A 25,449-nucleotide genomic window follows, 5' to 3' on the forward strand; every position below is an offset into this window, starting at 1 on the left:
TATCAAAAGTCCTGTATCTCATAGGAATGGGTTAATGTTAGTACCCATGCTGTGCCAAGTCTCTGGGAGCAGCTCACTGGATGCTTAGCTTCCACTTACTTGACCATGGTGAAGGATCCAGAGGGGCAGGAGCTGGATAGGGTCTTTAGTAAGCTATGAAGTCTGTAGCATGATAGCTGAGTGGCACATTTTCCTGACAACAACCACCCTCTTCACTTTCTTCCACCACTTTATCATCTGTTGCCCCTCTTCTACTGCAGGGGATTGTAAAACTCAGAAAATAGGAGAGATGGCTTTTAGCTGGGAACAAGTTGGGTAGCACCTGCAATAAAGAATTCTTTTCAGCACTTTAAATGTAGTTCAGCTAGCTATTTGATTTCTCCTACACTAGTGATTGGCAAATTAGAACCCAAGGGCCAAATCCAGCCCACTGCCCATTTCTATAAAGTTTTATTGGAACACAGCCACACCCATTCATTTTTGTACACTGTCTATGGTTACTTTTGTCCTACAACAGCAGAGTTCAATAGTGGTGACAAAGACTGTATGGCCCACAAAGCTGGAAATATTTACTCTCTGGCCTTCAGCAGAAGAAGTTTGCTAATCCCTGTGCCATATCATTTCCCCCTCTTGAAAAGGTCCTGTATCTTCAGCAATAAAGACATAGTTTCTAGCTACCTCCTTTTTATTCTCTGTGGACATTTCCTATTGGACGCATGGTATGAGGAAAAGGTTGTGCAAATGAAGCTGTGGAACAGGGCATAAATGCAGTGCTTAGCACATGATTTTTCAAGTGTTTCACCCAGTCCAATCATTTAATAATAGCTAACATGTATATAAGTATTTACCTGTTTCTAATATGATTATAAGTACTGAAAATGTATTAATTCAATTGATCCTCACTGATGAGGTACCATACTATTATAGCATCACCATTTTATAGATAAAGAACCAAGGCTGAGAAAATATTGTGACTTATTAAAGGTACACAGCTGACAAGTGGTAGAACCAGGGTTCAAAGACAGTGGTCAGACTGCAGGTCTCATTCTCATAACTACCATAATGTAGTGCTTTCCTATATACATTATCTTAGCAAAACCTTGCAACTACCCTAAAACAAACGCTTTACTTTTAGGCCCATTTTACAGGTGAGGACAAACATGCAGTAATTACCTAAAATCATATAGCTGGGAAGGCAGAGCCAAGATTAAAAACCCAAAACTCTCAAAGGCAATATTTATAATCACTGCACTGGGTTTTCTCAACTTCAGTAGTCTTGACATTTTGGACCAGATAATTTCTTGTTGTGAAGTGTTACCCTGTGCATTGTAGCTTGTTTGACAACATCCCTTTACCCACTAGACATCAGTAGTGTCTCGCCCACATTGATGATAATGAAAATACCTCCAGGCATTGTCAAATATCCCCTAAGGAACAAAATCACCCTCCTTTAAGAACCGTAGCTCTCCACTCCACCCCAGGGCACTACTATGGGAGGTAACGGCCTCCATGTTCCCAGTTTTATTAGTGGACTCAGCCTTGTAATCATGACTGGTAGTTGTAATGCTTCCCTCTTTTTGTTTTGAAGGACAATTTATTCTGCTATTGGCATTGACCTGGCATCTCATGGGTTTATAGTTGCTGCTGTAGAACACAGGTATGTTATCTGATGTAATTGGGCTATTTGGCCAACTACAGGGAATGACAATGCTCATAATTATGTTTCTAATTTTCATAAAAGTTTATTTAAAATGTTGATGGAACTTTCAAGTATGATAACATGATGAGCAAAAAAGGAGATTGAGTTTGTCGACTTAAAAGACTTAAAAACACCCGGCATTTCTAGAGGGTTTATTTGCCTGCCGTGTTCTATGCAAAATGTTTTTTATACACCATCTCATTCAGTCTTCATAACAATCCTATGAGATGGTTATTATTATTGTTGTTGTTTTAAGGAAGGGGAATATAGAGGTGATAAAGGGTATTTTGCCCAAAGTCACACAACTAGTAAGTGGCAGTGCCGGGATTTGATTCCTGAGAGTTAGTTTCAACATGGCTAACATTGCCTCCCAGAATTAGGAAGACAGAATGGATTGAGTTTACCTGCAACTTGACAATAGACAATAAGGTTTATTTCCTGGAACTTATTTAGGGTCTTCTTTAAGGGAAAATATAGAGTGGAAGAAGAAAAGGACGTCAAAAGATCAGAGGAAGTTGAGTCAAGGATGGAACTGAGAAACATGGGTCAGATGAGGAAAGGAAGGAGCATACATAAATAATAATTTTACTTGTATTATAGAGATAGATCTGCATCTGCAACTTACTATTTCAAGAACCAATCTGCTGCAGAAATAGGGAAAAAGTCTTGGCTCTACCTTAGAACCCTGAAAGAAGAGGAGGAGATACATATACGAAATAAGCAGGTACATTACAATGAAAGGAGAGGTGGATGGTGACCTAAAAGCATGTACAAAAGGATGACACTTGTTAATTTAATTTTAGATATGGCAAGTTATGCTCCTAACTCTCCTATTTCCCATTCTCAAAAGACCTGTCAATAGATTCCCGGAGTAGTAAAATTCCCTTAATGGAATATCTCGTTCATAGTGAAAACAAAGGCAAATACAAAAATGTGGGAGATGACAGTGACTAGTCAGAATTCCCCTGAATTAAAACTTCTAATTTTAGAATTTAAAAAGTGCTAGAAAATAAATTAATAGATTCTTCCTCACAGGCAATATAAAAGGACTACTTTTCAGAGAGGCAGTATACAATAGAATTAAGAGTATAGGCCTTAGAACCCAACTTTCTATGTTTGAATCCTGTCTCCACCACTTAATTTTGTTATAAAATGATGAATAAAAACATGGTCTATCTTACAGAGCTATTAGGGCAATTAAGTTAAGTGAAGCATATTGGCTTCCTCTTTGTAGTGGGTGTTTTACATATGTTATTACATTTGAGCCCACCCACATTTCCTTTAGGTAGGCATTATTGTACAATCAATGGAAACTCAGAGAGGTTAAGTAAGTCATCTCAAGTCACATAGTAGGTAATCAACAGAGCCAGGATTTGGACTAAGCTATACCTATGTGCAAAGCTGGGGCCTGTGTCATTATGGTAGCATGTTTCCAGTTTATAACTGACCAATGATTTTTCCCACATACAGCTTCTACACAAACTTAAAAATAAGTGTTTTAACTTTTTACTTTGTCATTTCCTTCTTCTAATAATTATATTAGGTACGGCAAAGAGCGAAAGAATGTTCCCAAGCTCTCAATCTGATTCTTGACATTGATCATGGAAAGCCAGTGAAGAATGCATTAGATTTAAAGTTTGATATGGAACAACTAAAAGTAAGCTAAAAAAAGAAGTAATTTTTCTCTTGTCCTACAGTTCTTTATTGTTTTTTGTCATCTCATTTTCTGCTATATTGCAAGGTATAACATCATAAAGGGCTGCAACCACCTCCCACCACAACACACACACACACATACACACACAAAGCGGTACAGATAAAGTATTGCAGCAATTAAGAATGCATTATCTTGGACTAGATATGAAATTGCCAAAAGTCAGTCAGTTTTGATCTACAAAAACAGCAATGTCATGTGGTTCAACTTAACTCCCGTGGAAGTGTTATTATTTCATGGACAGCTCCTGCTAGTTTTTAAGCTTGACCTTGAAAACTTGACACAAGTTTGGGAGCAGGTGGAAAAATATCAGACAGAGTGGACAGCAATGAGCAAAGACTCAAAAGTGTGTGTGGCATATAGAGTGCAGGGATTGGGGGAAATAGAGAATAAGATGATGGTCTGTTCTCCAGATACAATGAAGAAATTTGTTGTCCCTCAAGCAGCCACTCTCCTCTGTATCCTTGCCTTTGTACATGTTGTCCCCTTGGCCTGACACACTCTTCCCCTTGCCTAACTCCTACTTAATTTCAAAACTCCAGTTAAGCATCACCTCCTCTCAGAAGCTTTCTTAGACCCCAATGCCCACTTCTGGACCAGGCTCGCTGTCTGTCTTGTGTGCTCCTTTGTACCACTGTACAGTATTGCATCATGCCTCTGTGTAACTTTCTTCCCTGATGGACTGCAAGCTCACTGAAATGAGACTGCAGTGCCTGGCACAGAGTAGGTACTCAATAAATACTCATGGAAAGAAAAAAACAAATAAACATGGGGTGAGGAGAGGCAGAAGTCAGAACTGATGTTGAAATTTCCAGTGTGGGTGACTACAAAGACCATTAAGTTTACTTTCAAACCTTTACATATGTTATATATATATGTGTAAATGTGTTTTATATGGGTATGTATTTATGTATATATGTGTATGGTATGTATAAATGTATGTGTGTATATGTATATTCTATTTTATAAGAAATCAAGGTATTTAACCATCCCCATAAGATGAACAATTACATAATTGACAAAAATCATTTCTTCTAACACCATGAGATAATTATAAATTTATATCATGCTTTTTCACATAGGACTCTATCGATAGGGAAAAAATAGCAGTAATTGGACATTCTTTTGGTGGAGCAACGGTTATTCAGACTCTTAGTGAAGATCAGAGATTCAGGTAAGAAAAGAAGATAGTAAAGCAAGAGAACAGTAAATTACTGGAAGAGGGGGAGTGATAACTCATGTAAGATATAATTTTTTATTCAAATTCTTAGTGAAGAAGGGATCTCTTGGAGTTTATAAGGCTATTCTTTTGCCTCCATCAAGTACTCTATATACATTTTCCTAGGCTAAAACATCTACTTCTCCTGCTATTAAAATCTCCCCTTACTCCCATATGTTTTCCCTCATTATTCTTGTCTACCTGAGGGCTTAACACTTTTCACTTAAAAATTTATCGTTATATAATTTTTTGTGGCATAATGGTTGTGATAATAATATTGTCATCTTACAGTATTGCCAGACTTCTCCAGTTGGCAGGACATTTTTTAATTAGGCTTTTCCCCCTTCCACCTTTAAGATGGAGCTGGATCTAAAATTATGATTATTTGGGTAGGAGTGGGGACCAGACCCCAGTTTTCTAGCTTGCAGGAACATTTTCTTTCTTAAACTACTTCATTCCAGACTGATGAGATCATATAGGGCCAACTGTACAGACAGTGGGCAGGATCATTTGTGAAACTTCACCTCAAATTTCTTAGAAGTTCATTTCAGTGTAAGAGAATTCTCTTCTTTCATCCATTTAGCAAAAGGTCAGGAAACATAGGATAAACTTATTTTTAAAAAGGAAGTGAGTTCCATTTTCAAATGATATGCTCCATGTGTTTTTCTTCAACCCTCTGACAGTTTTCCAGCTGAAGCGCCTCTAAATATAAAGTAATGGGCCCAGTTGCTACTCTGAAAAAGCTATAATAAATACACTACAAGGTACATAAAAGCTCCGAAAACAAAGGTGCATTTATTATACTTTTTCAGATACTCCACAGTGTTGAAGAAACTATTATGTATTTTAAAATTTATTTTGAATAAAAATTGTTAAGGATATATCACTCAAATGGTTGCAATTCCTAAAAGGCATATAAAGAAAATGATTATACATAATTCCAGGTCTGATACTTTACAAAGCTAATCATATCCCTTTCCCACATTGAAGCATAATACCTCTTTATTCCAATGAGATAACCCATAATAAACTGGTATGGTGCATGTCCACCAATCCTAGCATTATTAGGATGTCCTCAATGTTGGCTAATATGTAACCAGTTTAATTTCATCATTGTCAACAAATATCTACAGATGTGGTATTGCCCTTGATGCATGGATGCTTCCACTGGGTGATGAAGTATATACCAGAATTCCTCAGCCCCTCTTTTTTATCAACTCTGAATATTTCCAATATCCTGCTAATATCATAAAAATGAAAAAATGTTACTCACCTGATAAAGAAAGAAAGATGATTACAATCAGGTAAGTATTAGTGACTTATTTCATTATCAGAAACAAACTTGAAGCTTGGGTAAATAACAATAGATATCATTTGGTAACCATTACAGAATCGCTGAATTGGTTGTTTAGACTTTCAATAAGGAGAGAATTAGATAATCTCAGTTTCTAAGAACATTTAGTCTTACTCTTTTTAAAATGGGAATGTTAATGTATATAGTATATATACTGGTTATATTAGTCTGTTCTTGTATTACTATATAGAAATACCTGAGACTGGGTAATTTATAAAGAAAAGAGATTTAATTGGCTCACAGTTCCGCAGCCTGTGCAGGAAACATGATGCTGGCATCTGCTTGGCTTCTGGGGAGGCCTCAGGAAACTTACGATTATGGTGGAAGGCAATGGGGGCATGAGCACTTCACATAGCCAGAGCAGGAGGAGGAGAGGGATGGGTAATGGTACTACACACTTTTAAATAACCAGGTCTCACAAGAACTCACTGTCACAATGACAGCACCAAGGGTGATGGTATGAAACCATGAGAAACTGCTCCCATGATCCAGTCACCTCCCACCAGTCCCTACCTCTGACACTGGGGATTCTAATTTGACATATGATTTGGTGGGAACACAGATCCAAACTATATCACTGGTAATTAAAATTTTAAAATTAGCATTATACTATATACTACTTTAATCTAAACATCAGAACATGCCTACAGATTTTTGGGGGTAGAGCTAGGGGGAAGTATTTCATCATTAGGCTGGGCTAGGAACTCTTTAAAGAAAAAGTCAGATTATCTATTGAGACCTGCAATATACTTACCTGTTGAGAAAAATATGAGTTTATAAATTCCCCAAAGCTATAATGGGGTACCATCAAGTGTTTGCAATTCTTGTATTCTGGAGGTGAAAAAGAACTCCTGATAAGGTTTTGAACTCTCAATGAGATACTACAAAGCAAAGATGGACCTGAACTCACCCCTTTGCTATCTGAAATCTGGTTTATTTAGGAGAAGAGAAGAGGCAGGAATGAAACATACAGAGTATAGGCAATAACCACTATGGGCTCGGAGAATAGAGGGGTCTCTTCCAACGGAAAAGGATTCATAGATGACATAAAATTGGATTTTGTTTAGATCAAGAGAGTTTAGATAGTAGGAAGGGTTTAGGTATTTCAGGCAAGGACTTCATTTAGCTTATGTGTCTGTGCAAGACTCTCTAATTCTAAAACAGAAATAATACAGAACACCTAACCCTCCCTCAACCCTACTTCCTTGCTAGGCTCTCACCTTTTCTTTCTTCCCTTCTCTGCTAGAAACTGTCAAAGAATAACAAATATTAGTTATCGCATGTGCTTACTTCTACTCACTCTTTTGAGTCTTATGGTATAGCTTCCTGAGCCCCCACCAGCATGTCAAAACAAAGACACTAAAGGCCTGCTGCATGCCACACCAGTAGCCTCTTCAGAGTCTCAACCTTGCTCTCTGCATCTGTTCAACATTGCTGACCACACCTCTTCCTGCTCCCTTGGCTACTATGACCCTCCTCTTTACTGCATCTCCTGTCATTAATACTGCGCCTTCCATTTCTCCTCCTCCAGCCAGTTCTCCACAGTCAGAGCATCCAAGCTTCTGCTCGCAATTCTCTTGTAATCTTGCCGTTTATCTTTTTTGTGTTTCTGACATTCAAGTTTCCTACTACAATGTGGGGAAGAGTGAGAGGGAGTTAAGTGGCCCTGTTTTGAGCTTAGAAAACTAAAAGAATGATAGTTTGCTTATAAGAACCAGCAGAGTCAAAAGGCAGAGTAGCTTTGGGCGGGGCTGGGAAGATGTCTTTTAACTTCACAATTTCTTAGCTTGAGAACTGGGGAATCTGTTTATAGATGTCTGGCCACAAACTGGATAATTACATAATTTACATGATAACATAGATGAAACATTTGAAGTAGAAGAGATTGCAAAGTGAGAAAAGAATTGGTGTGGCAATAGAATCGTAAGGAATGCCTACTTTCAGCCAACGGGAAATGGATGAAGAGCCAGTGAAGAACATAGAGTGGTTAGTGTCAGAAGGGAAGGTGCAACGTTAAGGAAGCGAAAAGAAAAAAGGTGCAAGAAAGCCATCAAATGTCAAATGTCCCAGTGGTGGTAGAAAACAAGGACTAAAAAAAGGCCATTCTATTTGACATTAGGCTACTGATGAATGTAGAGAGCAGTGCAAATGATATTTATAAAGTGCTTACAGTTTAAAACTGGGAAAGGTGTTGTTTGAAATCTATTTCCTCTAAGGCTTAAATCTAAAGTGATTTAAATTTAAAGAGACTAGCATCAAATACATACCACGTTCAGTGGTGAGGGCAGGTGGCAGGCTCTGGCTGTGAGTTCAGGGACCCTCAACACACAAATTGGATGTATTCCAATTCACTAAAAAGCAAGACTCATTTCTTCTAAAATCAAGATACCAAGCAAGACCAAGATTCTTTGTTTTTCTAGAGGGAAGATGAATATACTCTGGGATCCCTAAACAGCCTGTGACCCTTGAAATACATCTAAGTAGATCAAATTACAAGTTTTATTTCTTCCTTGGTTTTCAGTAAACAGACCAACAAGACCCGTATCTTTCTTACACCCTAACTAAAAAAATAATAATTTTATCAACCAATGTGACTTTTAAATGTCTTGTTTTTTTTTTAGGGGTTCAGTCCATCAGAATTTTGCTGACTTCACTTTTGCAACTGGCAAAATAATTGGACGCATGCTCAAATTAAAGGGAGATATAGATTCAGATGTAGCAATTGATCTTAGCAACAAAGCTTCATTAGCATTCTTACAAAAGCATTTAGGTAAGAAACTAATATTTTTTCATGAAATAAACCAGATGAATCTCAGGACAAACCTATCTATCTTAATACAGCTTTAGTACCATTTAAACTATTTCCAGTTGGTTTACAATAGAACAAAGCAGTAAATCAATTTGAAAACAGAAATTTGAGAGTGAATTTTGCTGCTTTACATCATATATATCATAGAAAGCAAACCCAAATGCTAAAGTTAATAGTCTTTGTATGATGCCTAGAGTGGACTTCCATGTTGAGGACACTGACAGCAGGTTGCCTCACTCCTATCCCGTTTGCATTCAGCTGCTAAAGCAGCCATGGGGCAGCTGAAACAGAGCATTGTCTCTACCATCCTAATGCAACTTGGGTAATTTGTAAATCTATATTGCCACCTAGGGGCACCAAACTGTTTAATGCTCTCAAAAGTTTAATATGTTCATTAACACTTTATATTTTACAGGACTTCATAAAGATTTTGATCAGTGGGACTGCTTGATTGAAGGAGATGATGAGAATCTTATCCCGGGGACCAACATTAATACAACCAATCAACAAATCATGTTACAGAATTCTTCAGGAACAGAGAATTAGAATTAGGATTAAAACAGTTTTAAAAGTCTTGCTTCAAAACTGCCTAAAATTGTGTGTGTGTGTGTGTGTGTGTGTGTGTGTGAGAGAGCGAGAGAGAGAGATTTTTAATGTATTTTCTCAAATGACTCATATTTTAAAATATAGGCTATACTGTAATCGTGATTGAAGCTTGAACTAAGAATTTTTTCCCTTTAGATGTAAAGAAAGAATACAGCATACAATATTCATATCAGCCTAAATTTTAATTTTACAAAGATGTTTCCTTTTTAGTGTCGAAGTTAAAACATGCTTTTACATTACTTTGACGGACAAGCAGATTAAAACAGGCAAAATGCCAGTGAAGACCTGTTGCAATGATACAAGACCCTCTAAACATACAGTAAAAACAGAATTTCTTGCTTTTTATTATCTACTATGGGTGGTAGAGTTTAATTTTAGCAACACGATATTCTAGGTAGAATTTGGCCGCACTTCTCTTTGACTTTTGGTCATGATAAGAAAAATTAGAACAAGCAAAAACCCATTGTTGTAGCACAGGATTGGTGGTACTACACAAATCCAAATGATGATTAAATGAGGAGTGGAGAAGGGTTAAGAATATTAGAGATGAGGCAAAGGCAGTGGATTAGAGAAAATTGGTAATTTTGGGCATTTTCTTTAATTCTTTAAGGCATTCTACTTACTAAAGAAAGGTTCCATAGGTATTACAGCATATAGCAGGGATTCCAGTTACTCACACAAAGGCTGTGAAGGATAATAAAACATTCAGAATTACATTTAGCTTCTTCATATTCCAATTTTATGTTTTCAATTCTATATGTAGTAGTAAAACAGAGTAACACGATTAAATGGAGGTAAAAATATAGCTTAATTTATACACTTATAAATATGGGAATCATGGAAAAATGATTTTATTTCCCAAGGGATATAAAAATTTTTACCACTCATTTGGTACCCTAGTCCTATCTTAGTGGTGTCAGGTGCAAAGTCACTAATTCTGAGAAATTTTACCTCTGTAGCCATTCAGATTAAATTTTTTAAAATAGGGAGTTAAACTCAGCTTGAAACTGAAGGCTTTCTATAATCTGACCCTAATACATCTTCTCTGAGCTTTGCTCCTGACAATTCACATTATATTGTCTATGTGAGTAAGCCAAACTTGTCTATTCATTATTCCAGGAATAAGTAATATACTCATCTACCTCAATTACTTTTAATGCAAACCTCTCTCCCTTCTACTTACTGAAATTATACCTGGTTTTTAAGGTTCATAATTCTATTTCCATTAGGCTTCAGAGTCTGATAATGCTTCACAGAGATACAACTTTACCCCAGTCTCATTTAGCAAACATTTTTTCCCCATTCATTTTAGAAATAAACATTCCAACTGTATGGATGTGCCATTCAACACTTTCTTTTTTTTTTTCTTACAATCTCTTTTGTTGGTGGTGCATGCTGATGCTGAAAGGAGAAAATAACTATTGAAAATATCTAATAAGTTAAGGATAAAAAGAAATAACCTAATATAGTGCACACTGAGTATTTTTCAGGGAAAAGAAACATTTACCAAATGCCTAAACCTTTTCAGGGACTTTATATCAATGATTTCTAATGTTAAAAAACACTGCAAGAAAGGTTTTATCATCACCACTTTACAGATGGAGATCAATCTCAAAATACTACATAATTTGCCCATGTCACATATCTGTTAAGCAGCATACAGCTAAGATCTGTTTCCAAAAGCTAACATCTATACTTTGCAAAATCATGTTTAAAAAGTCATGGGCTTTAAAGTTAGGTAGGTCTGGGCTTGATCAAGCCTCTGAGACTCATTAGCTATCTGACCTTAGACAAGTTATTTAACCTTTCTATGACGCTTCAATTTTCTCACCTATAAAATATGGATAATATTGATACGCACTTCAAAGTTGATGATTAAAGTGAAAAAATGCATTTAAAGTACAAGCTAAGTGACTAATACATAAGAACTAACATTTAATATTACTGTGCTTTCTCCAATCCTCCATTATAGAGGAGAGATGGAACCAAGTATATTTAATAGTTCTATTTCCTTTTTAATAAAATGAGACCATCATATTAAGGATAGACTTTATTTAAGGATAAACTTTATTCAAATCTTGTATTAGAATACTTCCAAATTCAAACAGAATGTTAGTCAAATGTTTAGACAAACAGGCAAAGATTCAAAATCAAGACAAAAATTCTGAAGGAGATCCTGCTAAAAAGCTATCCTAAGTAGAATCAAATAATGTACTTGTCATGAGCCTTTATTTTTCTATTTTAATGTAAACACTGTATTTGAAAGGTACCAAAATAGTTTTTTGAAATGTAATGTGTTAGTGAACTGTTTAGCAAAATAAATCCTTCCAACTAATTAGAAACATAAGACAATAAAGAAGAAAGATCACAGATCCGTATTACAACAGTATCACTATAAATACACTCCACTGTCAACCTGAGACCTATTTTGTTTTCCACCTATATAAAAGTTTTTGAAAATGACAACTTCTTGTGGTTACATGTTTTCAATTTTCTCAAATATTCTGTTGGTCTGGGTAAGATGCCACTTGTTCGAGGGCAGCTTCTGACTGATTGGCCACAGCTATAGATCCACAATTAAATCTCCATCATCTCCAAACCCCTTTTCTGAAACAAAAAGAGAAAAACTTCAAACTGAGAAAGAAACATACAAACAAAAAAATTTATTTCCACGGGTGTTACCGTGACAAATGTAATGTTCTCTAAAAGGGAGAGGGGACAGATGAGTAGTCTAGTTACTACAGGGCATTATTTCCATAGAAATAATGTTTTATTTTATTATTAATATTTTGGTTCTCACACTGTACCATCAAATCAAGTTTCTCTAAAAAATTATGAAATTGGCATATTTTATATTTTGCTAGAATGGTATGAACAAGGCTGATAATCAATTAGTTCTTTGTCCTTTTTGATTTGTATATATTTTTCACATGATATTAAAGCTATCATGAGCTGATTTTATTCTCAACGTGCCTCAATTCTAAGAACACTGCATTATTTATGAACAAGAATGTGCAATACCAAGAACCAACCAATAATTTGAATCTTATATAAACTAAAGATTCAAAAATTCCAAGAGATTATTTAACAAAGATCATTTGAACATATGAGTTAATTAACAGATAAAATTCTTTAAAATGTGAATTTATCACATTCATAATTTAACTTTCAAGATTAATTCAGTTAACACATTTCCTATATTTCAAGAAATCCTCATTTTGGTTATTTATTCCCATAAGTATATTTAAATATTTTTTTAACCTAAAGTAGTTTTTCTTCCCTGCTACCTATGTCCAGAGAAATTGATAAACCATTTTTGTTTGAGGGATTCAGCATAACAGTATTTTTAAGAGACTGTAATTCTGGGTGATAAAAGTATTTTGTTTTAAAAACACAAGTTACCTTTAAATGTGGTATCACCTGATGACCTGAAGTAAAGATCTTTCCTTACTCTTTGGGATACAGCCTAACAAAAGGAACCTTTGAATTGCTATTGATTCTTTATCATGAGTACAAAATAATTCAAATCAGAAATGGAACCACAGATAAGCCAGAAAAGATGTAAACAACGAAATGTATTTTTATCAAAATTATGACAATCTGATTTTATAATGAGGATCACGTGAAGTACATTTTCTATTCTTCAAATACTCATTTCTCTAGAACATACCCCTGGAGCACTCTACATGGGGCGTAAAGTACCCTTTTCCAATGTTTAGCTCCCAAACCCCCAGCAACTCTGGTAATTGGTGAAGGAGGGAGGCATATCATTGTTCAAGGGGCTGTTATTAAAATACAGTATCCATGTAGAGCCACAGATGCTTTATTAAAGACAATGAAAAGGGAAATATTTCTCCTATATTCCTTTTAACAACCAACAGCAACATGTGCATGCATTATGTGATACAGAAACTAATTAACAAGATACTCTTATGGTAAAATAAAATAACTCAGATAAGAAACCATTTTTTTTAAAAAGTAATTAGATTCCTAGATCATAGTGACTTGAGATATCATAAAAAAGTCATGCACAGTACAATATTCACTTTGTAAGGAAAGCTAGCTCATTTGTAGACAGGTATCCAGATTTAAGAGCTTCCTCAAATTTGAGGGAAGGATATTTAAATGTCATTAGTAACCAAATAAAAAATTTTAGAGTCTTACTCATAAGTAATTTCTATATGTCTGCTAACTGGCTTAGTCAAAGCCAGAGGTAGTTATCTATTTACTTATCTAGATACATAATTTTATGTTTACTTTAAATAGTCCTAAATAGTTCTTTTCTATGTGGCAGGGATAGAGAACTTTATCCAAACTGAATCTTGTATGTACATATGTATGCATTTGGCTCTGGATTCTTCATAATTAATGGATGGAGACAACCCGAATGTAAAAGTTTTAGTAAATACTGAGGCAAAAAGTGTAGTAGGCTGTTATTTCTGACCTAAGCAAAAAAGTAATTAACATAATGTAAAGAGAGATGTTCAATGATTTTTAAGAGTAAAAATTTCAAATGACCTAAATATCCAACACTATGGGAAATATTTACTACATCATGGCTCACTAGTGTCATGCAGCATTATTCAGCTATTAAATATTGTCTATGGCCTTCTGAGTGCAGCCAAGATGGAATAAGCTGACTATAACCTCTCTATCACTGATTACAACGAAAAATTCTAGACAGAATATAAAAAGCAACTACTCAAAGATTCAAAAGTGAACAGGAATACGTAGATTAAGAATTAAAGTAAAAACGTGAATAATGACTCACAACAGGAGTGAGTTTCACAGGCCTTTTCTTTTTTTTACTTCTTTGTCTCCTGATTTTGATCTGAGGGTGGGCCAAATCAAAACTGCCCGGCTAGGGTAGACAGCAAAATTCTAGAGAAATTTCTTATTTATAGTCAGTGGACTAGGGATAAAGGAACCCTGAATGCTAGAGAGTAAGAAATAGGTAGGAAATCTCTTTGCTGTATTGTGGTGTTATGTTTTTTTTTTTCTGTTTTTCTTCTGGCCCTGCCCTGAGGGTGGCTAGCCCCAGTTACTGCCTGGTGACAGCTATGGCAACATAGGCACCTACAAATGTGAGAGATGACCCATCTCTCCAGCCAGTGGAACCAGGAAAAGAACTTTCTGTCGTCTGAAGAGTAGTAATAGGAGATCGTTTTTGTTATCTCTTTATCTGCTTCTTATGTGCAATCAAACAGAACTGTGTGGTGGAACAGAGGTTGAGAGAAAAATACTGTCTGGCTAGGGGACCAGAAAAAGGGGCCATTGGAGGCTGGATAAAACAAGATCCTGGGAGCCAGAAAATGTGGAGAACATCTCAGAGAGGAAAAGAGTTGAAAATATTTAACTCCTAATGCTACATGTGAACTGTAAGTCTCAGGATTGCCCCTGAGCTATGCACATGCAGAACAGAGCCAAACAAGCACAGTGAAGTCTCTGACACCTAATTATTATATAAACCACTGACCAAAGTCCCTGACTACCCTGGGTGGCTTATGTACCAGGAGGATCTGAACAGCAAAGGCATTGAAAACTAAACCAACAGGAGAATCACCAACTATAGAAGGAGAAACAGAACATGTGGTATGAATTGAAACCAGCCGATCATCTGCTATAAGAAAAACTTAAACATCCTCCAGATTTTAACAGGACCCAAAGTCTTAAAACATAATATGCAAAATGTTCAGGATATAATCCAAAATTACTCAACATACAAAGAACCAAGGAAAGCTGACCATTTCTCTAGGGGAAAGAAAATCAACAGCTACAAACCCCAAGAGAACCAGATATTAAAACTATCAGGCAAAGATTATGAAGTGAGAAGTTCAAGAAGTTCAACCAACCCCAAACAGGATAAACTCAAATGCCCAGACACATCATAATGTCACAGCAAATTGCCCACCATAGAGCCTTAAATGAAGAAAATCAGAATATAAAACTATACATAGGATGAAATCAATTGTGTCTAAACTATGTAGATGCAATACTTACATTACATATAAACAGAGAAACTATAAAAGAAAACCAAACTGGTCTCTGGATGGGTATATTACAGGTGATTGTTACTTTCTCATTTTTAATATTGCCGTATTTCCCAGGTTTTCTGCATTTAATATATATTTTATGAAAGTCATGAACACCAAAACATTTTCTAATCAAGGAGTAAAACATTAATAACTAGTTTTCTCAGAAGAATACTTGGCATAAGGACCAAAATCATCCATTTTGTTATTGCTGCTTTTAACTATTGTCACAGGGTTTTTCTCCCATTTTTCCAAACACAAGGGCTTTGGAAATAGTTTGTTAAATCACCTTTCAAAATGAAGAACAATGCTCTCACTAATTACTACTTATAGAATTCCATACCTCAGGTGGATGCTTATCCGATTTGGGTATGCCATTCCAGACATTCTCAGGGTTCACTATCTCCTCCAAACCATTTGAAAGGTTCAAAACCTACAGGAAAAAACAAGTTTTTTTTTTTTTTAAGTGTCCAATTCAAAAAAATAACTGATTTATGTACCAGAGCAGTTATTTAAAAAATGAAATACTATCATTATTATTATTATTTTGAGATAGGGTCTTGCTCCATCGCCCAGGCTGGAGGGCAGTGGCAGGATCACAGCTCACTGTGACTTCGACCTCCTGGGCTCAGGCAATCTGCCCACCTCAGCCTCCTGAATAACTGGGACTACAGGCGCACACCACCATGTCCAGCTAATTTTTTGTATTTTGGGTAGAGACAGGGTTTCACTATGCTGCCCAGTCTGGTCTCAAACTCCTTGGCTCAAGCAATCCACCTGCTTTGGCCTCCCAAAATGCTGGGATTACAGGCATGAGCCACCGCACCTGGCCCTAAAATGAAATACTTTCAAAAACGATGAAAATGAATTTATTGAACTTCAACCTTATGTTTCAAACTCCATGCTACTTCAGTTTCCCAAACATATACAGAGTATCTATGACTGGTGATCAAAGATGGATAAAATTTCAACATCAAATAGTTCAAAATCTAGCGGAGGAAAGACCTCTAAGCAGATAATTACAATACACTATAGAAGTACAGACTTCTGTAGTAAGGGGTATAGGAATGTAATACAGAAATAAGGCCTTTTTGGGAGGGGGGGAAGGTTGAGGACAAGGATAAATTTAGAAAACAACATCAGTGAATGCTCCCTGGTAGGGGCAATGGGTAAGTAAATTGGAATTAATCAGTTTGGTAACAGGATGGAATATAGGTAAAATAGAACTGAATTATTAAATATATCAAAACAGCAAGCAGATTGTATATATGTAAGAGAAGCCAAGAAGTTTGATGTCCATCTAATATAAAGTACAAAATATAAAGAATTAGGGCCAAAGAGAGTACATAACACTTAACCCTAAAGGATTTCCTATGCCATGTTAATGAGCTTGACTTTTATGTTCCAGGTCAGGGGCTCTCCAATTTTAATGGAATATGAATGCACATTCTGGAATCCTAACCCCAGAAATTCTGAATTAGCAGGCCAGGCCAAGGCCTAGGAATCTATAATACAACTAAAAAATACAGCAGGTAATTCTCAAACAGGTGGTTTTCAAATCACGGGAGAAACACAATCAACTGGAAGTCCCTAATAAGTTTTACACAATAATGATGTAAACAAATTTGCATTTTACAAACTTCACCCTGACATCGTGGACCATCAATTTAAAGAAGACTAGAAGCAGCAAACAAAATAGAAGGTTATTAGAGGAATGTAGTTGTGAAATGACTCAACTAAGGTAGTGGCATTAGATATAAAAAATTCCAGAGATAAGATGTGTAAAGTGTGGAACTAGGTGACTAACAGAATTTAGAAAGAGTGAGAGAGAGAGAGGATACAGCCTAGGATGATTTCTTGCTATGACTCTTATATATGGAGATTTTAAATATTTGTGCATTACATCAAATTATCAGGGGGAACAAACAGGTAAACATTTGTTCAACTGCATTCTCTAGTCTGACAGAGTCTGGTAAAATTTCCTTAATTGTCTGCAAAAACATTTGGAGATAAAGGACTTAAACGTCACTTACCCTTGTTCCTTCTTCAGCTGTTTCTAAAATCTCACATTTAGACCATGTGTTTCTTAGACTTGACCACACAACACATTTAGATCCAACAGTAAAGGCTTTCAGAGTGTAGGTGTTTTGTGGTTGAGCTGCCAAATTGAATTAAGACTCAATGCATATCTCTTAATTCCTTAATGTAACATATGCAAGCAAAGCATTTTCCTAATCTGCATTATTTCTATATCATCAATATCATGTAATTAGTACATTGGTATGACTGTCTCCCTCAATTTTGTTTAAAATTCTTCTAGCACCCCTTCCCCATATAATCTCTAACTGCTTTTCTAAACCAACAAACCAAACAAAAAATCACCATCATAAGGATGTGAATCTGATTTCTAACACTGAAAATTGCTAATAAAATATGGTACTATTAAGACAAGTGTCTTGTACACTTACAACAGCCATTTCTATAACAAAGCAGCATGTTACAAATGAGCAGACATTCTTATCACAGAGTTAATACTTACTATTATTAAATGTGACAATGAGGAATAAATATCTAATGCAAGGGAAATACTTAAATAACTTATGTGTACCCACAGGATGGCATACCATGCAATTAAAATATTTTGAAAGCATTTTTAAGGGACTAAAATGCAGGATTCAATACTGTATGATAGTATGATCTAAACTGCTTTTAAAACTATGTAGTAGACACACACACAGACGGTAAAAGGCAACAAAAAGAAAATACATCATGGTGTTAACATTGATAACTTCTTGTTGATTTTCATTCTATTTCATTATTTTCCTTATTTTTACAATGGTTCAAATTTAATAATACAAAAATTGACATTTAAAAAGTATAGCATTGATTATAAAAAGCTAAAAGTTACTCATTTAAAAATTTTTAAGTAGCAAAGAAAACAGCAGTAAAAATAATTTATAAAAAAGTTAATATAATAAATGTTCTCCAAGATTTACTCATGACAAAGTTTTTAATATAGGCTACCTACATCTATTTTTTTTTTGTTTAAGGGTTTCTAATGAATTGCAAGATCAATGCATGATACAGTTAAGTCTAAAATACCTTGTTAAAATAATCCTTACTGTAAATTTATGCCTACCATAGTACTTGGCAAGGGAATACCATGTTTTATAAAACTTACCAACACTTGCCCTCTTGATTATAAATGTGATTACATTTTAAATGTGATTACCTTTTGGAGACTCATAGATTTTAAGCATTCAATTTTTAAACACAAAACTAATATTTCAGCATTTCTTCCAGCATATAAAATTTTGCACTGATTTCACAATATATTTTCCCCAAGTTTAAAATACCCTTCATAAAATCCAATCTGATTCACTTCCCAGGTTTTTAATCTTTTTTACAAAAAATTATTTTTTAGAAATCCATGTAAGGATTATTCTCTTTTCTTTAAAACAAACAACAACTTTGGAAAGTCACTATGTTAAACTTAAAAGTAAAAGGACACTTTGGGAGGCTGAGGCAGGAGGATTGCTTGAGCCCAGGAGTTTGAGACCAGCCTGGATAACACGACGAAACCGTCTCTACAAAAAATACAAAAATTAGCTGGGCGTGGTGACACATGCCTGTAGTCCCAGCTACTCAGGAGGCTGGGCTGGGGTGGGAAGATCACTTGAGTCCGGGAGGCAGAAGCTGCTGTGAGCCAAGATCACACCACTGCACTTCAGCCTAGATGACAGAGCAAGACCTCTCCTCAAACAAATAAACAAACAAACAAAATAAGAAAAGTAAATGGGAAAAAAATTCACATACCTGAGACATGATCTGGTAAACCATTATTGTGCTTGCTTCCATCACTGCTTTCTTCCTCAGAGAACAAAGGCATCAATGCTGAAATGTCATCCCTGTTTTTATACTCTATAAATTCTTCTTCATATATATTCATTTCAATCTGTGTTTTAGGATCACAATCTGCTCCATGTAGATGCAATGACATCCTGTGCTGGTCATCAAAAGATTCTACACAACTTGCCTTTCTCACGTCCTCAGTACACATGCACTCTTGTGCTTTCTGACTAACTCCTAAAGACAAAGGATCCATCTTGTCATCTAAAGGCAGCTGGGCTGTAGGTAGCTCTAGTTCTGGTTGTTTCTCAGCTTCACAGGTGAGAGGAAGCTGTCCTGTAAATAGCTCCAGGGCGCCTTTTGTGACACACTCTTGGGAGAGTGGCATACTTGGTGGCACCAGGCTTAGCTCCTCTTTTTCTTCATCCACCACCAGAGAATTCTGTAACTCAATGGATTCCAGCTCTAAGAATTCTTTTGATTCATCATCAGGAGAAAGTGGCACCTCAAGTGAATTCAGTTCTAGTATCTCCTTTGTTTCATTACCATGTGGTAGTAATGTGTTAAATCCTGTAATTAGGTATTTATCATCAAACTCTGCTTTGTCAACCAGATGACACTCTACTTCACCTTCCAGTTCCTCAGTATCAATTTTATCTTTGCAGGGGTTTTCAAAACCTTCACAAATGTTATCAGTTTTAGGGTCACGGAAGTTACTTGGTTTGGTTCCGATATTGTTTACATCTTTTTCAGTTCTTTCAGCAAGCTCATCTGTCTGTTCCATATACATTTTATTGTGGACAGCTTTATTACTTAATTTCTTAAGTCCTACATCAAGATTGCAGGACCCAAGAGCCTGCTTTATCTCCGAGTCTGTATTTTCATAGGGAAGAGCACTTTTAGTAATACCAATCTTAGAGTATTTCTCCATTTTCTCATTAATACTTTTACCTTTGCTTTTCAAGTCGACAATTGCTAAAGGGATATCACAAACATCCCTTCTGATTTCTAATATCGTTATTTCCAACACATCTTCTGTTACTATTTCATAGAAATAGTCGTTTCCCTCTTGAGAACATACTCCTTCTGAAATGTTAAATCCCGAGAGGCAACATGGAAAGGCTTGCATGGGAACCGACAAAAGTTCAGAAGGAATGGCCCAGAGTGCTTTTGGGTCCACACAGTCTTCAACGTTTCCAAAGTCCACAAGTCTGACAGATACAAGATAATCTTCACAAATATTAGTGATAAGTGCTCTATAATAATGTCCATCTTCTCTGTATCTTATTATACAAGGATCTCCAATATAAGGACATGGGATACAATTTCTCCTGTTTACTACCTGTTCTCCAGCAGTCTGTACTTCTACTTCTAAATACTGAAGTTTCTCTGTATCAGCAAACTGACACCAAAAGTACTCAGGTCCATCTATCACAGTGGCATAAGCTCTTACCATTTTTTTTTCCGGATTATACCAGTTAAGAAATACTGAAGTGTCAACATCTGATTTGTTAACAGAGTTTGAACCGGCACCTTTAATTACTTGGGTAGAAAGTTCTATTTGAGATTTTTCACTGACAGTATACCTGTTAATCATATCATCTGCTATGATCCCATGTTCATCAGCAAGAATAACTTCCCATCTGTCTCGAAATTTAACAAATTCACATCTTATTGCAGTCTCGCTGGTCCGTTGGGAAAAGTAATGCATCATTTTCTTAGAGATTTTATTGTCAGGAACCCCAAATCCCTGCAAGGAGCAATGAATGCACAATCCTGGCAATACTGCATTAACAAGGTCAAGCCTACCTATTTTGTTAGTATGAACCACAGAAACATTGCCATAATCTATAAACTGCACAGAGAGAAGGTCATTGGGTTGTTGCTCCTTGACCACAGCACGATACCATAAATTGTCTTCTGGGAAAACAGCACATATCATATCTCCTCTTTGCAAAGGTGGACCTGCATAATATTCGGGCCCTGTTTTAACACTGTTTAATCTCTCTGAAAGACGACTAATTTCAGATTCATCTTCTATTAGTTGAACATAAAAATCTGAAAGGTCATTTATATGAGAAACATATACAGTTGTTTTAAATCCAGGCATTATAGTCTTCTGTGGGAACTCACAAAATTTCAGAGGCAAATCTTTGTCACATGAATCTCCTATTTTTCTCTCTGAAAGAGTGGCTTCTACTCTTGCTGTTTTCAAGAGTGTCTCAGCACAAATTTCTTCTTTCTTTTCTGTTGTTAATGGAAACACTTGACTATTTTTATTTCCCACAGAGTCTTGATATTGAGTGACTAAGTTTGTTTTTGTTAAGCTTTGTAAAAGTCTGAGTTCCTTGTATGATGAGTTGATCTTAGGTTTATATGACTGTTCCGAAATTTCTTTATTATGTAACTTGTTCCCTACTGATTTACTTAAATACTCTGTACATGGCAACTTCATATTCTCATTTTTTTCTGCAAGATAATTTTCAGTTGCAGAAGGGAGCACTTCACTTTCTTTTTTTCTTATTCTATCTTTGTAACTAAGTAGCCACAACTTCTTATTAATACTAGCACTAACTTGAATATTATCACCATATAGTTCTATAATCAGTGTTCCATCTGGATCTTTTGCTACAACTAAAGCCTTCAATGACTTATTTAAAATAGTCTCCTGAAACCACACCACCACTTCTTCTGGTATATGATCAGGAATATCAGATAATGAACATTTGACAGCTTGCATGGGCAAAAGTAAGACATCATATGCATCACTAGGTATTGGAAGCAGATCATCACTTGTTACTACATAAATATTCCCAAAATCAACAAAGAAGACTTTCTTTGGCTCTTTTTCTATTACTATGCCCCTATACCAGTTTCCATCAGTAAACTTGGCAAGGCACAAGGTTCCAGGGTTCAAGGGAGATGTTTTTAAATTCAGCAAAACTTTACTTAATTGTGTAATACTACATGACAACTGTTCTAAAATACTTGCATTTCTTGACAGCTGGCAATAAAATGTCCAAGGGTCATCAATATGCGTTATATACACTAATTCTTCACTTCCAATTTTCATATCATGAGTAGAATAGAAGTAGGAATGTAGCTGAACAGAGGACTCCAAAGGCTTCTGAAGTTTTACTGGTCTCGCAAGTCTCTTTTCTACCAAGAAATGGCATGCGCTCTGAAAGGGTGTTAGCAAATCTACAATGTTAAACAGTTCTTCATTATTAATTGAAGCCAGAGCAAACACTGTACATTTTAATTCTAGATTTTTTTGCCATGCATTATCTACAAATTCATTGAAAGCCTGTATCGCCTTTACATCCCAAACAAAGGGATTTTGACCATTTGGTTGAATTAAATTATAAAGACTGCACCTAAAAGCCTGAGCCTTAACCTTGAGAAATTCTTCACCAATTGAATAAATATTCTTCACAGATACCATTTCTCTGTCTCCATAATCTACAAATATTACATTGACATGCTCCACAGATTGTATCCCACTAATGAGTGCTCTGGACCATTGTCTGTTTACCGTTCGCTTAGCCAAACAAGCAGGCGTGTTTCCCTGGTGAGGAGCAGCTATATTTTTGCAATAGTACTGAATATCAGACATTAGAGTTTTAAGTCTTTGTATGTTCCTGGTCAGCTGACACCAGAAATAGCCAGGGTTTTCAACATAAGACACTCTGACTTCTACTGTACTTCCAACTTCCAGCTCTCCTTGACAAGAGGAGCCTGGCTTAATTTCCAAGAAATTCTGTATAAGAGGAAAATAAACAGATGCTCTTTTCACTTTTTCCTGCACAACTAGTTTAGCTGAACCATTTGTCACAACTGTTGTGTCACTCAAAGCTTTTGAAACAGATATGATTTTATTCTCTCTCTTGGCTTTCTGCTCTCCTTCTCCAGTCTTGGCAAAAGGTATTTTGTTATTCTCCGTAGTAAAATGATTTGAAACATGCCCTGGGGAGTGGGCATTTACTGAGATATTTTCCTTTGTTTCAAATTCCTGATACTTGGCATATCCAGCTTGGGCAATTACCTTACTGATGTTTTCTTCCCCTGTTCTTGATTCATCAAGAATCTCAATCACATATTGATGATCCTGTTTATCAAGAATATGGATGACTAATTCTTTGTGGAGCACAGTCTTTTCAAAAAAGGAAACTGCCTCCTGGCTCCAAGTTTTTCCCAAAGGCCAAATATCAGCTAGGGTGCACTTCAGAGCCAATATTGGTAGCTGCCTAAACTGAGGAAGCAGCATCCTTACGTCATACCAGTCCACATTTTCTGAATTGCCTCGGTCAACTAAGAATACATCCACACTCCTGTCATCCGATTTGGTGACTATGGCCCTATAATAACCATTTTCTTTCCACTTGACACAGCAAAGGTCATCAGGTTCAGGTTTCAAAACTACACCATCCAGCTTACTGGCAGAGGAATAGAAACTGCACATTCTCCTCGTCAGCTTACTGAAGGTGACATTGTATTTCCTCAACCTAATCCAAAACTCAGAAGGATTTTTAATAAACTCTACCTGTGCATCGTAGAAAGCATTCATCTTTAACCTGATAGATCTTAAGGCTGGGAATGAAATCTCTTCATCTACTTCTTCAGCAGGAGACTGAGACTGAGGAGATGTTTCTGGTTCCTCTTCCTCTGTTCCCTGGCTCTGAAGGACTCGGTCAGCCAAGCAACACGACTGTACTCCAAACACACGGTTCAGATTAATTCCATCTTCTCCATACAGGGTGACATAATATACATGCTCAAAGGCGCAATAAAATTCAATCTTTGCATTCACTGCCTTGCCCAGTATCAGTGCCTTCAGGTCACCGACCTGTGACCGAGACCAGCCTCTCCCACCATCCCAGAGTCCATACAAAGCGCAAGGGTAGGTCACCACCGGCATTCGAAAATATTCAGGCAACAAGTACCGAAGGCTGCTGCAGCTCACTAACTCCTTCCTTCCATAGTCCACGTGAAGCACCTGGGCACAGCGCTGGGGCCGAAAAGTCTCAAGCAAGAGTGCTCTGTACCAATGTCCATTCAGGCCACAGGATGCACAAGGAGAGCCCGGCTTGTCTGGGCTCTCCTCCGTCTCCTCCCAGGTGGCGCTGGTACAGTTCTCATCCCCTGTCCCTGTGGAACCCCGGTATACCTGGGCCATACTCTCAGAGAGGCGGTGGATCTCCTGCGAGAGGCTGCGGAGCTGGCAGTGAATGCGGTGGGGATGGCACACTTGGGTTACGACCACGGGCTCCGTCACGCCCAGCTGCAGCTGGGGATAGAAGTAATCCAGACCAGGCTGCTTTTGCTTGAGCGGGACTCGCGAGAGAACCGGGACCCCAGAGCCCACGCTAGCAGTGGCCGCTGTGAGATAGCGCTCCAGCAACGAACGGAAGAGGCTGTCGGGCACCCGCCGGGCCAGACCCAGCTCCCGCATCTGTTGGAACACATCGGGCACCTCCAGGAGGACCAGGCGATGGAGCAGCAGCACGTCCAGGACGCACCCGTGCACCTCCTTGCCCTGAAGATTGCTAAGGAAGTCCACAGCGTCGGCAGGCCAGTGCTGCGGCTCGCCCGCGCTCGCGCCGCAGCCTGCCGGCACCAGGCCCGCCAGCACGCAGCCGAGCACTTCCGAGGGCAAGTAGAAGAACTCTCTGCGCCCGGGCGCCAGCGAACCTGCGCCGGCAGTGATGGTGCGGCCCTCGTCCAGCAGGAAGACACGGCTCTCCTGTGCCTGCCTGCTGACCACGCGGCAGCGGTGCCACAGAAGCCCCACCTGCACCAGGCACAGCTCGCCGGGCGAGGCCGAGGCGCTGCCCAGCGCCCATTGGCCGCGCGTGGCCGCCGCTTCCTGGATTTCCCGGCTCAGCCGCAGGTACTCGCCCCGCCGCTCGCCCACCAGCCCCCACAGCTGCACCGGGATAACATCGGGATGCACGTCGACGAAGGATACTCGCAGGGCCAGCGAGGCCCCTGGCGCCGGCATTCCGGGCGTCGAGCACATCTCGACGGCGCGGTGCGGCCTCCACTTCCGGAAATTCAGTGCCAAACTAGGTTCAAAGGACCCCAGGGAGGGGAAGGACGCCGGAGAGGCGTTTCCTCAGCAACCCCCCGCTCCGGGACTCACGCAGCGACTGGTAAGACCCGGTGGC

General features: G+C 37.6%; 2 protein-coding genes across 8 annotated transcripts in view; one reads left to right on the forward strand and one right to left on the reverse strand.

The window, feature by feature from the left end:
• Nucleotides 1-9,683, forward strand: part of PLA2G7 (phospholipase A2 group VII) — a 32,668-nt gene extending 22,985 nt beyond the window's left edge. For 5 of the 6 annotated variants that reach the window (XM_023212965.1, XM_023212970.1, XM_023212968.1 and 2 more), the window contains 7 exons: nucleotides 1,589-1,657; nucleotides 2,300-2,423; nucleotides 3,243-3,356; nucleotides 4,496-4,587; nucleotides 5,766-5,936; nucleotides 8,608-8,756; nucleotides 9,211-9,362. In XM_023212965.1, the coding sequence (XP_023068733.1) occupies nucleotides 1,589-1,657; nucleotides 2,300-2,423; nucleotides 3,243-3,356; nucleotides 4,496-4,587; nucleotides 5,766-5,936; nucleotides 8,608-8,756; nucleotides 9,211-9,341 (850 nt within the window). In that variant the 3' untranslated portion in view covers nucleotides 9,342-9,362. Of the gene's footprint in view, nucleotides 1-1,588; nucleotides 1,658-2,299; nucleotides 2,424-3,242; nucleotides 3,357-4,495; nucleotides 4,588-5,765; nucleotides 5,937-8,607; nucleotides 8,757-9,210 lie in introns of all 6 variants that reach the window. The other variant, XM_023212964.2, reaches the window with a different exon arrangement.
• Nucleotides 9,565-25,301, reverse strand: TDRD6 (tudor domain containing 6). Of its 2 annotated transcripts, XM_023212962.1 has the most exons (4): nucleotides 19,250-25,301; nucleotides 17,467-17,591; nucleotides 15,777-15,866; nucleotides 9,565-12,008 (listed from the first exon to the last, which is right to left on the reverse strand). In XM_023212962.1, exons 1-4 carry the CDS (start codon nucleotides 25,299-25,301, stop codon nucleotides 11,979-11,981), a joined length of 6,297 nt encoding a protein of 2,098 aa, XP_023068730.1. In that variant the 3' UTR covers nucleotides 9,565-11,978. The 2 variants fall into 2 exon arrangements, with proteins under 2 accessions (XP_023068730.1, XP_023068731.1); XM_023212963.1 differs by lacking the exon at nucleotides 15,777-15,866 and having other exon boundaries at nucleotides 11,451-12,008.
• Between the last annotated feature and the right edge of the window lie 148 nt (nucleotides 25,302-25,449).

Source organism: Piliocolobus tephrosceles, chromosome 5 (assembly GCF_002776525.5).
Source record: "Piliocolobus tephrosceles isolate RC106 chromosome 5, ASM277652v3, whole genome shotgun sequence".
NCBI lineage: Eukaryota > Metazoa > Chordata > Mammalia > Primates > Cercopithecidae > Piliocolobus > Piliocolobus tephrosceles.

Excerpts from the sequence above, each read along its gene's own strand:
- TDRD6 (XM_023212962.1), bottom strand. The coding sequence starts at position 25,301 with ATGTGCTCGACGCCCGGAATGCCGGCGCCAGGGGCCTCGCTGGCCCTG. Across the intron at positions 15,867-17,466 it reads CAGCTGAAGAAGGAACAAGG|GTTTTGAACCTTTCAAATGG; the intron begins GTAAGTGACGTT and ends TTTTTCCTGTAG. Across the intron at positions 12,009-15,776 it reads CGGATAAGCATCCACCTGAG|AAAAGGGGTTTGGAGATGAT; the intron begins GTATGGAATTCT and ends TTTTTGTTTCAG.